The sequence below is a fragment of the Anomaloglossus baeobatrachus genome, chromosome 2, assembly GCF_048569485.1.
Source record: "Anomaloglossus baeobatrachus isolate aAnoBae1 chromosome 2, aAnoBae1.hap1, whole genome shotgun sequence".
In the NCBI taxonomy this organism is placed as follows: domain Eukaryota; kingdom Metazoa; phylum Chordata; class Amphibia; order Anura; family Aromobatidae; genus Anomaloglossus; species Anomaloglossus baeobatrachus.
The window spans coordinates 9,330,665-9,348,046 of record NC_134354.1 but is presented as its reverse complement, the minus strand read 5'-3'; the positions used below and the strand labels follow the sequence as shown (position 1 = coordinate 9,348,046).

General features: G+C 55.5%; 1 protein-coding gene across 9 annotated transcripts in view; it reads right to left on the bottom strand.

Moving 5' to 3' along the window:
- The window catches only part of STXBP5L (syntaxin binding protein 5L), a 419,668-nt gene that overhangs the window by 200,711 nt on the left and 201,575 nt on the right, over positions 1–17,382 (bottom strand). For all 9 annotated transcript variants that reach the window (XM_075334850.1, XM_075334854.1, XM_075334852.1 and 6 more), the window contains 5 exons: positions 12,183–12,246; positions 11,727–11,810; positions 9,267–9,390; positions 8,726–8,804; positions 5,076–5,224 (listed from right to left, as the gene is read on the bottom strand). In XM_075334850.1, the coding sequence (XP_075190965.1) occupies positions 5,076–5,224; positions 8,726–8,804; positions 9,267–9,390; positions 11,727–11,810; positions 12,183–12,246 (500 nt within the window). The remainder of the gene's footprint in view (positions 1–5,075; positions 5,225–8,725; positions 8,805–9,266; positions 9,391–11,726; positions 11,811–12,182; positions 12,247–17,382) is intronic.

Genomic DNA, 17,382 nt, shown 5'->3' with positions numbered 1-17,382 from the left:
GGACCCTGGGAAGCAGTGACCATGCTATCATAGAGGAGGTAAGGGTGGCTGGGGCCCCAGGAAGCAGTGACCATGCTATCATAGAGGAGGTAAGGGTGGCTGGGACCCTGGGAAGCGGTGACCATGCTATCATAGAGGAGGTAAGGGTGGCTGGGACCCCGGGAAGCGGTGACCGTGCTATCATAGAGGAGGTAAGGGTGGCTGGGGACCCTGGGATGCAGTGACCATGCTATCATAGAGGAGGTAAGGGTGTCTGGGACCCCGGGAAGCAGTGACCATGCTATCATAGAGGAGGTAAGGGTGGCTGGACCCTGAGAAGCAGTGACCGTGCTATCATAGAGGAGGTAAGGGTAGCTGGGACTCTGGGAAGCGGTGACCATGCTATCATAGAGGAGGTAAGGGTGGCTGGACCCTGGGAAGCAGTGACCATGCTATCATAGAGGACGTAAGGGTGGCTGGGACCCTGGGAAGCGGTGACCATGCTATCATAGAGGAGGTAAGGGTGGCTGGGACCCTGGGAGGCAGTGACCATGCTATCATAGAGGAGGTAAGGGTGACTGGGACCCTGGGAAGCAGTGACCATGCTATCATAGAGGAGATAAGGGTAGCTGGGACCCTGGGATGCAGTGACCATGCTATCATAGAGGAGGTAAGGGTAGCTGGGACTCTGGGAAGCAGTGACCATGCTATCATAGAGGAGGTAAGGGTGGCTGGGGACCCTGGGATGCAGTGACCATGCTATCATAGAGGAGGTAAGGGTGTCTGGGACCCCGCGAAGCAGTGACCATGCTATCATAGAGGAGGTAAGGGTAGCTGGGACTCTGGGAAGCAGTGACCATGCTATCATAGAGGAGGTAAGGGTGGCTGGGACCCTGGGAAGCAGTGACCATGCTATCATAGAGGAGGTAAGGGTAGCTGGGACTCTGGGAAGCAGTGACCATGCTATCATAGAGGAGGTAAGGGTAGCTGGGACCCTGGGATGCAGTGACCATGCTATCATAGAGGAGGTAAGGGTAGCTGGGACTCTGGGAAGCAGTGACCATGCTATCATAGAGGAGGTAAGGGTAGCTGGGACTCTGGGAAGCAGTGACCATGCTATCATAGAGGAGGTAAGGGTGGCTGGGACCCTGGGAAGCAGTGACCATGCTATCATAGAGGAGGTAAGGGTAGCTGGGACTCTGGGAAGCAGTGACCATGCTATCATAGAGGAGGTAAGGGTAGCTGGGACTCTGGGAAGCAGTGACCATGCTATCATAGAGTTTTGGAGAACTAGAGGAGGAAGACCGGTGAAAACTCAGACTTCAAGGCTGGATTTCAGAAAGGCAGATTTTAAGGGACTCAGAAAGAGGATAGCCGGGATTCAATGGCCGTATGTCCTTAAGGACAGAAATGTCTAGGAAGGATGGGACATCTTGAAAAATGAGATTATCAAAGCGCAATCGTTAACAATCCCTGAAAGAGGGAAGAATAAGAAACATTTAAGGAAATCAGGATGGATGAACACAGAACTTACACACATGCTAAAAAGGAAGAAAGAAATGTTTATTAAATGGAAAGAGGGAGGCAAATCTAAAGAAGAATATACCACCGTCTGCAAAACCTGCAGAGCACACATCAGATTAGCCAAAGCTGATAATGAAATAAGGCAGCAAGAGGTCAAAAGAAATAAAAAAGGATTTTTGAGTTATGTCAAAAATAAAAGAAAAGTCAAAGATGTTATAGGAATTTTACAGGAAGAAAATAGTGAAGTTGTAAAAAATGATGTTGAGAAGGAAGAACTTTTAAATTGGTATTTTGCATCTGTTTTCTCTGAAAAAGTAAAATCAACTGATCTTCACCGTTCTATTGTAGGATTAGAAGAATCCAGGCCATCTATAAACAAAGAGATAGTGAGGGAATACTCAGCTAACATTAATGAACTCAAGTCCCCAGGTCCAGATGAATTACACCCCAGAGCACTGAAGGAGTTAGCAGAGGAAATATTACAACCACTCTTCAGAATTTGTGAAAATTCTTGGAGAACAGGAGAAGTTCCAGAAGACTGGAGAAGAGCAAATGTTGTCCCTATCTTCAAGAAGGGGCAGAAGGTGGACCCAGGGAACTACAGACCTGTGAGCCTGACCTCCATACCAGGAAAGAGCTTTGAACAAATTATTAAACAACATTTCTGCAAGTCCCTGGATGAGAATGAAGTGATTGACCAGAGCCAGCATGGGTTTGTAACAAGTAAGTCATGTCAGACTAACTTAATTTCCTTCTATGACAGAATCACTGACGAGGAGGATCAGGGAAATGCAGTGGATATACTATATCTTGACTTCAGTAAAGCATTTGACAAAGTATCTCATACAATCCTTATTGAAAAAATGACCAAGTGTGGAATGGACAAGGAAACTGTTAGATGGATTCGTAACTGGCTTAGTGATTGGAGGCAAAGAGTGGTCATAAATGGCTGCACATCTACTTGGAAGACTGTCTCAAGTGGGGTACCACAGGGCTCTGTCCTGGGCCCTGTGTTGCTCAACATCTTTATCAATGATTTAGATGAAGAAATTAAGGGTAAACTGATTAAATGAAGGAATTAAGGGTAAACTGATTAAATTTGCTGATGATACAAAGCTCGGAGGAATAGCTAATACTAGAGAAGAGAGAGAGGATTCCACAAGATCTAAACAAGCTGGAACAATGGGCAGCAACTAATAGAATGGTTTATAACCGGGAGAAATGCAAAGTCATACATATTGCCAAGAATAATGAAAAGAGCATATACAGCATGGGAGGAATAGAGCTATCCAACAGCATGTGTGACATATACAGCATGGGAGGAATAGAGCTATCCAACAGCATGTGTGACATCTACAGCATGGGAGGAATAGAGCTATCCAACAGCATGTGTGACATATACAGCATGGGAGGAATAGAGCTATCCAACAGCATGTGCGATATATACAGCATGGGAGGAATAGAGCTATCCAACAGCATGTGTGACATATACAGCATGGGAGGAATAGAGCTATCCAACAGCATGTGTGACATATACAGCATGGGAGGAATAGAGCTATCCAACAGCATGTGTGACATCTACAGCATGGGAGGAATAGAGCTATCCAACAGCATGTGTGACATCTACAGCATGGGAGGAATAGAGCTATCCAACAGCATGTGTGACATATACAGCATGGGAGGAATAGAGCTATCCAACAGCATGTGTGATATATACAGCATGGGAGGAATAGAGCTATCCAACAGCATGTGTGACATATACAGCATGGGAGGAATAGAGCTATCCAACAGCATGTGTGACATATACAGCATGGGAGGAATAGAGCTATCCAACAGCATGTGTGACATATACAGCATGGGAGGAATAGAGCTATCCAACAGCATGTGTGACATATACAGCATGGGAGGAATAGCGCTATCCAACAGCATGTGTGACATATACAGCATGGGGGGAATAGAGCTATCCAACAGCATGTGTGACATCTACAGCATGGGAGGAATAGAACAATCCAACAGCATGTGTGACATCTACAGCATGGGAGGAATAGAGCTATCCAACAGCATGTGTGACATATACAGCATGGGGGGAATAGCGCTATCCAACAGCATGTGTGATATATACAGCATGGGAGGAATAGCACTATCCAACAGCATGTGTGACATATACAGCATGGGAGGAATAGAGCTATCCAACAGCCTGTGTGACATCTACAGCATGGGAGGAATAGCGCTATCCAACAGCATGTGTGACATATACAGCATGGGAGGAATAGAGCTATCCAACAGCATGTGTGACATCTACAGCATGGGAGGAATAGAACAATCCAACAGCATGTGTGACATCTACAGCATGGGAGGAATAGAGCTATCCAACAGCATGTGTGACATATACAGCATGGGGGGAATAGCGCTATCCAACAGCATGTGTGATATATACAGCATGGGAGGAATAGCACTATCCAACAGCATGTGTGACATATACAGCATGGGAGGAATAGAGCTATCCAACAGCCTGTGTGACATCTACAGCATGGGAGGAATAGCGCTATCCAACAGCATGTGTGACATATACAGCATGGGAGGAATAGAGCTATCCAACAGCATGTGTGACATCTACAGCATGGGAGGAATAGCGCTATCCAACAGCATGTGTGACATATACAGCATGGGAGGAATAGAGCTATCCAACAGCATGTGTGACATCTACAGCATGGAAGGAATAGCGCTATCCAACAGCATGTGTGACATATACAGCATGGGAGGAATAGCGCTATCCAACAGCATGTGTGACATCTACAGCATGGGAGGAATAGCGCTATCCAACAGCATGTGTGACATCTACAGCATGGGAGGAATAGAGCTATCCAACAGCATGTGTGAAAAAGACTTAGGTATACTAATAGACACAGACTACACAGGAGTCAGCAGTGTGACGCAGCAGCAAAAAAGGCAAACACCATTCTAGGATGTATGAACAGAGGCATACAGTCTAGATCACGTGAAGTCATTATCCCCCTTTACTCCTCTGTGGTCAGACCTCATCTGGAATATTGGGTCCAGTTCTGGGCACCACATTTTACATCAACAAACTGGAGCAAGTTCAGAGAAGAGTGACCAGAATGGTGACTGGTCTGCAAACCATGTCCTATGAGGAATGGTTACAGGATTTAGGATTGTTCAGCTGCAAAAGAGAAGACTGAGAGGAAACTTAATAGCGGTCTACAAATATCTTACAGGTGGTCACACTGTAGAGGGATCAGTTTTATTCTCATTTTCACAAGGAAAGACCAGAAGCAATGGGATGAAACTGATGGAAGACAGTGAGGAGATCAACGAGTGGAACAGGCGGCCACGAGAGGTGGGGAGGTCTCCTTCAATGGATGTCTTTAAAAAGAGGTTGCACGGACATCTGTCTGGGATGATTCAGTGAATCCTGCTTTGAGCGGGGGTTGGACGAGAAGACCCAAGAGGTCCCTTCAAACTCTAATATTCTATGATTCTATGGGGTCCCATCACACGGCTCCCTCATATTATGGGGTCATATCGGGATTAGCAGCTGGACTCATTCTTACCATTTGGATACGGCGTCTCACACAGTGTCAGGAAGTCCACGATGGGGTGCTCCATCTCCAGCACGGTGATCGCCTTGCCGTGCATGATGCTCAGTCTGAGTCTCCGGCTGTCGTTGGATAATCCACCCGAGAAGATGACGAAGGGTTCACTGGAAGGACAGGACACAGGCCGTCACATGGGGGCGTACAGAAGAGGACAGAGGCCGTCACATGGGGACGTACAGGAGAGGACAGAGATCGTCACATGGGGGTGAGGGGCTGGAGGTTGTATGTTGGCGCGGGGTGACGGGCAGGCACAGGTCACGTGTTGGCGCGGGGTGACGGGGAGGCACAGGTCACGTGTTGGCGCAGGATGACGGGCAGACACAGGTCACGTGTTGGTGCGGGGTGACGGGCAGGCACAGGTCACGTGTTGGCGCGGGGTGACGGGCAGGCACAGGTCACGTGTTGGCGCGGGGTGACGGGCAGGCACAGGTCACGTGTTGGCGCGGGGTGACAGGCAGGTACAGGTCACGTGTTGGCGCGGGGTGACGGGCAGGCACAGGTCACGTGTTGGCGTGGGGTGACAGGCAGGCACAGGTCACGTGTTGGCGTGGGGTGACGGGCAGGCACAGGTTTCCAGTGTATTCTGAGGAGCTTTCCACTACAAAGGCTTCTCTGGATGAATGGAGACGAGGCGCGTTTTATCCCCAGTGAAGTACATGGCCAAATATCACCCCCACGGCCAAATATCCCCCCCACGGCCAAATATCCCCCCGCACGGTCAAATATCACCCCCACGGCCAAATATCCCCCCGCACGGTCAAATATCCCCCCCCACGGCCAAATATCCCCCCGCACGGCCAAATATCACCCCGCACGGCCAAATATCACCCCCACGGCCAAATATCCCCCCCACGGCCAAATATCCCCCCGCACGGTCAAATATCACCCCCACGGCCAAATATCCCCCCGCACGGTCAAATATCCCCCCCCACGGCCAAATATCCCCCCGCACGGCCAAATATCACCCCGCACGGCCAAATATCACCCCGCACGGTCAAATATCACCCCCACGGCCAAATATCACCCCCACGGCCAAATATCCCCCCGCATGGCCAAATATCCCCCCGCACGGCCAAATATCACCCCCACGGCCAAATATCCCCCCCACGGCCAAATATCCCCCCGCACGGTCAAATATCACCCCCACGGCCAAATATCCCCCCGCACGGTCAAATATCCCCCCCCACGGCCAAATATCCCCCCGCACGGCCAAATATCACCCCGCACGGCCAAATATCACCCCCACGGCCAAATATCCCCCCCACGGCCAAATATCCCCCCGCACGGTCAAATATCACCCCCACGGCCAAATATCCCCCCGCACGGTCAAATATCCCCCCCCACGGCCAAATATCCCCCCGCACGGCCAAATATCACCCCGCACGGCCAAATATCACCCCGCACGGTCAAATATCACCCCCACGGCCAAATATCACCCCCACGGCCAAATATCCCCCCGCATGGCCAAATATCCCCCCGCACGGCCAAATATCACCCCCACGGCCAAATATGCCCCCGCACGGCCAAATATCACCCCGCACGGCCAAATATCCCCCCGCACGGCCAAATATCCCCCCGCACGGTCAAATATCACCCCCACGGCCAAATATCACCCCCACGGCCAAATATCCCCCCGCACGGCCAAATATCACCCCGCACGGCCAAATATCCCCCCGCACGGCCAAATATCACCCCCACGGCCAAATATCCCCCCGCACGGCCAAATATCACCCCGCACGGCCAAATATCCCCCCGCACGGTCAAATATCACCCCCACGGCCAAATATCACCCCCACGGCCAAATATCCCCCCGCACGGCCAAATATTACCCCGCACAGCCAAATATTACCGCGCACGGCCAAATATTACCGCGCACGGCCAAATATAACCCGCACGGCCAAATATCACCCCGCACGGCCAAATATCACCCCGCACGGCCAAATATCACCCCGCACGGCCAAATATCACCCCGCACAGCCAAATATCACCCCGCACGGCCAAATATTACCCCGCACGGCCAAATATTACCCCGCACGACCAAATATCACCCCGCACGGACAAATATCACCCCGCACGGCCAAATATTACCCCGCACGGCCAAATATTACCCCGCACGACCAAATATCACCCCGCACGGCCAAATATTACCCCGCACGGCCAAATATTACCCCGCACGACCAAATATCACCCCACACAGCCAAATATCACCCCGCACGACCAAATATCACCCCGCACGGCCAAATATTACCCCGCACGGACAAATATCACCCCGCACGGACAAATATAACCCGCACGGCCAAATATTACCCCGCATGGCCAATGTGAGCGGCTGCAGAGCAATCACAGTCAGACCAGCCCCCACCCTCACAGTCAGCACAGCCCCCGCGATCAAAGTCACCACAGCCCCCACCCACAGTCAGACCGGCCCTCGCAATCACAGTCAGCACAGCCCCCATGCTCACAGTCAGACCGGCCCCCGTGATCACAGTCAGCCCGGCCCCCGCATGATCAGTCAGACCAGCCCGCGTGATCAGTCAGACCGGCCCCCACGCTCACAGTCAGACCGCCCCTCCCCCACTCACAGTCAGACCGGCCCCCGTGCTCACAGTCAACCCCGGCCCCCGCGCTCACAGTCACACCGGCCTCCGCAATCACAGTCAGACCGGCCCCTGTGCTCACAGTCAGACCGGCCCCCGCGCTCACAGTCAGACCGGCCCCCGCGCTCACAGTCAGACCGGCCCCCGTGCTCACAGTCAGACCGGCCCCCGCGCTCACAGTCAACCCGGCCCCCGCGCTCACAGTCAGCCCGGCACCCGCGCTCACAGTCAGCCCGGCACCCGCGCTCACAGTCAGCCCGGCACCCGCGCTCACAGTCAGCCCGGCACCCGCGCTCACAGTCAGCCCGGCGCCCGCGCTCACAGTCAGACCGGCGCCCGCGCTCACAGTCAGACCGGCGCCCACGCTCACAGTCAACCGGCCTCCGTGCTCAGTCAGACCGACCCCCGCGCTCATAGTCAGCTGGCGCCCGCGCTCAGACAGACCGGCCTCCGCAATCACAGTCAGACCGCCCCCGTGATCAGTCAGACCAGCCCCCGCGCTCACAGTCAGACCGGCCCCCGCGCTCACAGTCAGACCGGCCCCCGCGCTCACAGTCAGACCGGCCCCCGCGCTCACAGTCAGGCCGGCACCCGCGCTCACAGTCAGCCCGGCACCCGCGCTCACAGTCAGACCAGCGCCCGCGCTCACAGTCAGACCAGCGCCCGCGCTCACAGTCAGACCAGCGCCCGCGCTCACAGTCAGCACGGCCTCCGCGATCAAAGTCACCACAGCCCCCACCCACAGTCAGACCGGCCCTCGCAATCACAGTCAGCACAGCCCCCATGCTCACAGTCAGACCGGCCCCCGTGATCACAGTCAGCCCGGCCCCCGCATGATCAGTCAGACCAGCCCGCGTGATCAGTCAGACCGGCCCCCACGCTCACAGTCAGACCGGCGCCCGTGCTCACAGTCAGACCGTCCCTCACGCTCACAGTCAGACCGTCGCCCGCGCTCACAGTCAGACCGACCCTTGTGCTCACAGTCAGACAGGCGCACGCGCTCCTCACCTGGTCTTACACGTCCGGTAATCCACTTTTAATATGGGCTTACAGGTTTCCTGTTTCTTTCCATCTCTCTGACTTTTCCCTGTGAGACAAGAGACGTTTGTCAGACGTGGATTCGTTACCCCACTTGCAGCTCCATGTCATCCCCAACGGTCTGCAGTCAGGGGTACGGCTGTGCCTCCGTCCCCCGCGGAGAGGTGATATCTGTCCGCTGGGACCTGCACTGATCGGCAGAATGGAAGCAGATTTAGTCCTCTTATAATGGAGGATCAGCCGAGCGCAGCCTCAGAGGAATGGATGGAGCGCACAGCGAGCACACAGCTCTACTCTACAGGGGACAAAAGTTCCCTGCTCTGCCGATTGGTGCGATTAACAGCAGTTGAACCCCAACGATCAGCAAGTTATCACCAATCCTGTTGATCACTGGACAGAACATTTCATCTCTGGCATGCCGGCTATTGGGGAACTACAACTCCCAGCATGCCTTGTTAAAGCAGCTGGGCGTTCACAGATGAGAGAGTCTGGGTACCGACAGACATCTTACCATGGGGAACTGTGACTTGGAAGGGCTTGGCCGGGTTCTTCACGTTCCACATGGTGAGGCTGCCGTCCGAGTGGCTGCACATGAACTGCCGCCCCTCGTGGTGCCAGCCGATGGAGTGGATGGCCTGCGGGGGAGGAGACGCTGATTACTGGTGGCCACGTCCGGTCATTACACATGTGCCAGGACCAGTGACCACGACACTGATCGGAGCAAGGGATGACGGGATCACAATGCGTGTGGTTCCAGAGAGAGAAGCACATATTCCCACATTGAAGATATTGCCCCTTGTGCACTTGGCGGGGAGCGGCCCTCACTGCACTTGGCAGGGAGCGGATCTTACTGCACTTGGCGGGGAGCGGACCTCACTGCACTTGGCGGGGAGCGGCCCTCACTGCACTTGGCGGGGAGCGGACCTCACTGCACTTGGCGGGTTGGCGGGGAGCGGACCTCACTGCACTTGGTGGGGAGCGGACATCACTGCACTTGGCGGGGAGTGGCTGTCACTGCACTTGGCGGGGAGCGGACCTCACTGCACTTGGCGGGGAGCGGACCTCACTGCACTTGGCGGGGAGCGGACCTCACTGCACTTGGCGGGGAGCGGACCTCACTGCACTTGGCGGGGAGCGGACCTCACTGCACTTGGCGGGGAGCGGACCTCACTGCACTTGGCGGGGAGCGGACCTCACTGCACTTGGCGGGGAGCGGACCTCACTGCACTTGGCGGGGAGCGGACCTCACTGCACTTGGCGGGGAGCAAATGTCACTGCACTTGGCGGTGGAGTGGCCGTCACTGCACTTGGCGGTGGAGTGGCCGTCACTGCACTTGGCGGGGAGCGGCCGTCACTGCACTTGGCGGGGAGCGGCCGTCACTGAACTTGGCGGGGAGCGGCCGTCACTGAACTTGGCGGGGAGCGGCCGTCACTGAACTTGGCGGGGAGCGGCCGTCACTGAACTTGGCGGGGAGCGGCCGTCACTGAACTTGGCGGGGAGCGGCCGTCACTGAACTTGGCGGGGAGCGGCCGTCACTGAACTTGGCGGGGAGCGGCCGTCACTGAACTTGGCGGGGAGCGGCCGTCACTGAACTTGGCGGGGAGCGGCCGTCACTGCACTTGGCGGGGAGCGGCCGTCACTGCACTTGGCGGGGAGCGAACCTCACTGCACTTGGCGGGGAGCAGATGTCACTGCACTTGGCGGGGAGCAGATGTCACTGCACTTGGCGGGGAGCAGATGTCACTGCACTTGGCGGGGAGGAGATGTCACTGCACTTGGCGGGGAGGAGATGTCACTGCACTTGGCGGGGAGCAGCCGTCACTGCACTTGGCGGGGAGCAGCCGTCACTGCACTTGGCGGGGAGCAGCCGTCACTGCACTTGGCGGGGAGCAGCCGTCACTGCACTTGGCGGGGAGCGGCCATCACTGCACTTGGCGGGGAGCGGCCATCACTGCACTTGGCGGGGAGCGGCCGTCACTGCACTTGGCGGGGAGCGGCCGTCACTGCACTTGGCGGGGAGCGGCCGTCACTGCACTTGGCGGGGAGCGGCCGTCACTGCACTTGGCGGGGAGCGGCCGTCACTGCACTTGGCGGGGAGCGGCCGTCACTGCACTTGGCGGGGAGCGGCCGTCACTGCACTTGGCGGGGAGCGGCCGTCACTGCACTTGGCGGGGAGCGGCCGTCACTGCACTTGGCGGGGAGCGGCTGTCACTGCACTTGGCGGGGAGTGGCCGTCACTGCACTAGGCAAGGATCGTCAGTCACTGCACTAGGCAAGGATCGGCCGTCATTTCGCTAGGGGGGGGGAGCGGCCATCACTTCGCTAGGGGGGGAGCAGCCGTTACTGCCTAGGCGGGGAACGGCCGTCACTGCACTTGGCGGGGAGCGGACCTCACTGCACTTGGTGGGAAGCAGCCGTCACTGCACTAGGCAAGGATCGTCAGTCACTGCACTAGGCAAGGATCGGCCGTCATTTTGCTAGGGGAGAGTGGCCGTCACTTCGCTAGGGGGGGAGCGGCCGTTACTGCCTAGGCGGGGAGCGGATGTCACTGCACTTGGCGGGATCGGCCAGCACTGCAGCTGCTGATAGGGAACACAGTGACGCCATTGACGACATATTGCAGGGATCCAGGCAGTGACAGGAGCCGCCATCACATCACTGTTATCATGGGCAACGCGGCCCCCGAAAACCTCTTCACATACAGGGAAAAATGCTATAAAAACAATCACTACAGCTCTGTGCAAAACAATAAAATTAGAACAAATATAAAAATACATAAGAAGAAAAAACACCCACCCCCCACTATAAAAAAGCCCCCCTATCCTGTGAGAGGTGCACTGCCCGGGGTCCGGTCCGTACGGACTAACAGTAAAAAGATCTAAGTGCACAGAAAAACGAAAGCTTCCCTCGCTGGAGAGAAGATGTCAGGACCCCATGGGCCGCAGGTCGGGGGGCCGCACAGACACTGACCTCGTCATAGTAGAAGCGGATGTCGGCCCTCTTACACCGGAGGTCCCACAGGACGATGGTGCCGCTCTCATACCCGATCAGCAACTGCAAGACAAAGAGGAGTACGAGGGGTGGTCCGAGGAGAACCGGACACAGGGGGGCCGCACTCCAAGAGATTATCCAGCACAATGTCCGTCATCTGCACACATGTCTTTCCCCTCAGAGCTCAGTGACTTGTAGCTGGATGGTGTCTGCAGCCTCCGATGTGCCTGTCCTCATGGAGTAACAGCAGAATTATAAATGCAGCTCCGGAGGTGAATGAGGCACAAAGCAGAATTGGGACTGAAGCTGTGAAAGTTACAGCAATAAGCTTCACTCATCATCAGAGTTATGCATGCAGCTCTGGAGGTGATGATGGTAATGATTCGGCGGTCACCGGACGGCGTGGCGCCGGGCCGATTGTGTGCGGTGTCTTACCTTGCCTTCATCTCGCGGGGTGTCACTTAAATGTACAACCGGCCCCGGGTGAGTTTTAGTTGATCTGGAAGAAAAGCAAAGACACAGATATGTTCGGGGGGAGAATAACACCGCCCCCCACACAACCACGTATCACCGCACTAATACACCCGCGTCCGTGCACGGCACCCACCTGTCCACTGCTGAAGCTTTGTAGCAATGTATCAGAATAGGTAAAAGGAGAAATCTCCTGCTCGGGGGTCTGACCGAGAAATCTCCTGCTCGGGGTCTGACCGAGAAATCTCCTGCTCGAGGGTCTCACCAAGAAATCTCCTGCTCGGGGTCTCACCGAGAAATCTCCTGCTCGAGGGTCTCACCAAGAAATCTCCTGCTCGGGGTCTCACCGAGAAATCTCCTGCTCGGGGGTCCCACTGAGAAATCTCCTGCTCGGGGGTCTCACTGAGAAATCTCCTGCTCGGGGGTCTCACCGAGAAATCTCCTGCTCGGGGGTCTCACCGAGAAATCTCCTGCTCGGGGGTCTCACCGAGAAATCTCCTGCTCGGGGGTCTCACCGAGAAATCTCCTGCTCGGGGGTCTCACCGAGAAATCTCCTGCTCGGGGGTCTCACCGAGAAATCTCCTGCTCGGGGGTCTCACCGAGAAATCTCCTGCTTGGGGGTCTCACCGAGAAATCTCCTGCTCGGGGGTCTCACCGAGAAATCTCCTGCTCGGGGGTCTCACTGAGAAATCTCCTGCTCGGGGGTCTCACTGAGAAATCTCCTGCTCGGGGTCTGACCGAGAAATCTCCTGCTCGGGGGTCCCACTGAGAAATCTCCTGCTCAGGGGTCTCACTGAGAAATCTCCTGCTCGGGGTCTGACCGAGAAATCTCCTGCTCGGGGTCCCACTGAGAAATCTCCTGCTCGGGGTCTGACCGAGAAATCTCCTGCTCGGGGGTCTCACTGAGAAATCTCCTGCTCGGGGGTCCCACTGAGAAATCTCCTGCTCGTGGTCTGACCGAGAAATCTCCTGCTCGGGGGTCTCACTGAGAAATCTCCTGCTCGGGGGTCCCACTGAGAAATCTCCTGCTCGGGGGTCCCACTGAGAAATCTCCTGCTCGGGGGTCTCACCGAGAAATCTCCTGCTCGGGGGTCTCACCGAGAAATCTCCTGCTCAGGGGGTCTCACCGAGAAATCTCTTGCTCAGGGGGTCTCACCGAGAAATCTCCTGCTCGGGGGTCTCACCGAGAAATCTCCTGCTCGGGGGTCTCACCGAGAAATCTCCTGCTCGGGGGTCCCACTGAGAAATCTCCTGCTCAGTGGGTCTCACCGAGAAATCTCCTGCTCGGGGGTCTCACCGAGAAATTTCCTGCTCGGGGGTCTCACCGAGAAATCTCCTGCTCAGGGGGTCTCACCGAGAAATCTCCTGCTCAGGGGGTCTCACCGAGAAATCTCCTGCTCAGGGGGTCTCACCGAGAAATCTCCTGCTCGGGGGTCTCACCGAGAAATCTCCTGCTCGGGGGTCTCACTGAGAAATCTCCTGCTCGGGGGGTCTCACCGAGAAATCTCCTGCTCGGGGTCTCACCGAGAAATCTCCTGCTCGGGGGTCTCACCGAGAAATCTCCTGCTCGGGGGTCTCACTGAGAAATCTCCTGCCGTTTCATAACCTCTTATTGTTCACATGAAAAGTATCAAGAAAGTAATCAAAAGTACAAGACGTGGTCAAAGAAATGACCCTAGGAGGACTGAAGCCCCTGAAAGTGACAGGACGGAGCCAATCCGGACCCCTCAGCCCAGAAACGCCTCCATCTGCTCCAGCAGCAAAATCAATGGTCACTCAGCGGATTATGGGGAGAATCTACTTAGAGCCGCCGGGATCAATGCCGACATTTAGCTTTTCCATTAAGAAAGAGATACAAAGTTCTAGAATGGGTCTCGGATAATGGAGAACAAGTGAGGCGCAGGGATACAGACTACAAAGCCAGGGTCCTGCAAAACATCAGACACAATGGAGAGGAGGCAGAAGGAACGGTGACCACACCGAGGACCGAGACCAACCAGACACGATGGAGAGAAGGCAGAAGGAACAGTGACTGCACCGAGCTCCGAGACTGACCAGACACAATGGAGAGGAGGCAGAAGGATCGGTGACCACACCGAGCACCAAGACCGACCAGACATGATGGAGAGGAGGCAAAAGGAACAGTGACCACACTGAGGACCGAGACCAACCAAACACAATGGAGAGGAGGCAGAAGGAACCGTGACCACACCAAGCACTAACCAAACACAATGGAGAGGAGGCAGAAGGAACCGTGACCACACCAAGCACTAACCACACACAATGGAGAGGAGGCAGAAGGAACCATGACCACACCGAGCTCCGAGACCAACCAGACACAATGGAGAGGAGGCAGAAGGAACAGTGACCACATCGAGCTCCGAGACCAACTAGACACAATGGAGAGGAGGCAGAAGGAATGGTGACCACACCGAGCTCCGAGACTGACCAGACACAATGGAGAGGAGGCAGAAGGAACGGTGACCACACCGAGGACCGAGACCGACCAGACACAATGGAGAGGAGGCAGAAGGATCGGTGACCACATCGAGCACCAAGACCGACCAGACACGATGGAGAGGAGGCAAAAGGAACAGTGACCACACTGAGGACCGAGACCAACCAAACACAATGGAGAGGAGGGAGAAGGAACCGTGACCACACCAAGCACTAACCACTCACAATGGAGAGGAGGCAGAAGGAACCATGACCACACCGAGCTCCGAGACCAACCAGACACAATGGAGAGGAGGCAGAAGGAACAGTGACCACACCGAGCTCCGAGACCAACCAGACACAATGGAGAGGAGGCAGAAGGAACAGTGACCACACCGAGACCGACCAGACACAATGGAGAGGAGGGAGAAAGAACGGTGACCACACCGAGCTCCGAGACCAACCAGACACAATGGAAAGGAGGCAGAAGGAACAGTGACCACACCAAGCTCCAAGACCGACCAGACACAATGGAGAGGAGGCAGAAGGAACCGTGACCACACCAAGCACCAACCAGACACAGTGGAGAGGAGGCAGAAGGAACAGTGACCACACCGAGCACCGAGACCGACCACACACAATGGAGAGGAGGCAGAAGGAACAGTGACCACACCGAGACCGACCAGACACAATGGAGAGGAGGCAGAAGGAACCGTGACCACACCAAGCACCGAGACCAACCAGACACAATGGAAAGGAGGCATAAGGAACAGTGACCACACCAAGCTCCAAGACCGACCAGACAGAATGGAGAGGAGGCAGAAGGAACGGTGACCACACCAAGCACCGACCATACACAGTGGAGAGGAGGCAGAAGGAACAGTGACCACACCGAGCACCGAGACCGACCACACACAATGGAGAGGAGGCAGAAGGAACGATGACCACACCGAGCTCCGAGACCAACCAGACACAATGGAGAGGAGGCAGAAGGAACAGTGACCACACCGAGCTCCGAGACCAACCAGACACAACGGAGAGGAGGCAGAAGGAACAGTGACCACACCGAGACCGACCAGACACAATGGAGAGGAGGGAGAAAGAACGGTGACCACACCGAGCTCCGAGACCAACCAGACACAACGGAAAGGAGGCAGAAGGAACAGTGACCACACCAAGCTCCAAGACCGACCAGACACAATGGAGAGGAGGCAGAAGGAACGGTGACCACACCAAGCACCGACCAGACACAGTGGAGAGGAGGCAGAAGGAACAGTGACCACACCGAGCACCGAGACCGACCACACACAATGGAGAGGAGGCAGAAGGAACGATGACCACACCGAGCTCCGAGACCAACCAGATACAATGGAGAGAAGGCAGAAGGAACGGTGACCACACCGAGGACCGAGACCGACCACACACAATGGAGAGGAGTCAGAAGGAACGATGACCACACCGAGCTCCGAGACCAACCAGACACAATGGAGAGAAGGCAGAAGGAAATGTGACCAAGCCGAGCACTGATAAGACACAATGCAAAGGAGGCAGAAGGAACGATGACCACACTGAGCACCAGACACAATGGAGAGGAGACAGAAGGAACAGTGACCAAACTGAGCACCGAGACCAACCAGACACAATGGAGAGGAGGCAGATGGAACAGTGACCACACTGAGCACTGACCAAACACAATGGAGAGGAGGCAGAAGAAACAGTGACCACACCAAGCTCCGAGACCGAACAGACGCAACGGAGAGGAGGCAGAAGGAACGGTGACCACACCGAGCAATGAGTCCGACCAGACACAATGGAGAGAAAGCAGAAGGAATGGTGACCGCACAGAGGACAGAGACCAACCAGACAGAATGGAGAGGAGGCAGAAGGAACGGTGACCACACAGAGTACCGAGACCGACCACACACAATGGAGAGGAGGCAGAAGGAACAGTGACTGTACCAAGGACTGAGACCGACCAGACACAATGGAGAGGAGGCAAAAGGAACAGTGACCACACCGAGCACCGAGACCAACCAGACACAATGGAGAGGAGGCAAAATAAATGGTGACCACACCGAGCACCGATCAGACACAATAGAAAGGCGGCAGAAGGAACAGTGACCACACCAAGCACCGAGATCGACCAGACATAATTGAGAGGAGGCAGAAGGAACAGTGACCACACCGACCACCGAGACCAACCACACATAATGGAGAGGAGGCATAAGGAACTGTGACCACACCGAGCACGGAGACCAACCAGACATAATGGAGAGGAGGCACAAGGAACAGTGACCACACCGAGCACCGACCAGACACAATGCAAAGGAGGCAGAAGGAACGGTAACCACACGAAGCACCGAGACCGACCAGACATAATGGAGAGGAGGCAGAAGGAACCGTGACCACACCGAGCACCGAGACCGACCAGACACAATGGAGAGAAGGCAGAAGGAACGGTGACCACACCGAGGACCGAGACCAACCAGACACAATGGAAAGGAGGCAGAAGGAACAGTGACCACACCGAGCACCGAGACCGACCAGACACAATGGAGAGGAGGCAGATGGAACAGTGACCACACTGAGCACTGACCAAACACAATGGAGAGGAGGCAGAAGGAACGGTGACCACACCGAGGACAGAGACCAACCAGACACAATAGAGAGGAGGCAGAAGGAACAGTGACCACACCGAGCACCGAGACCGACCAGACACAATGGAGAG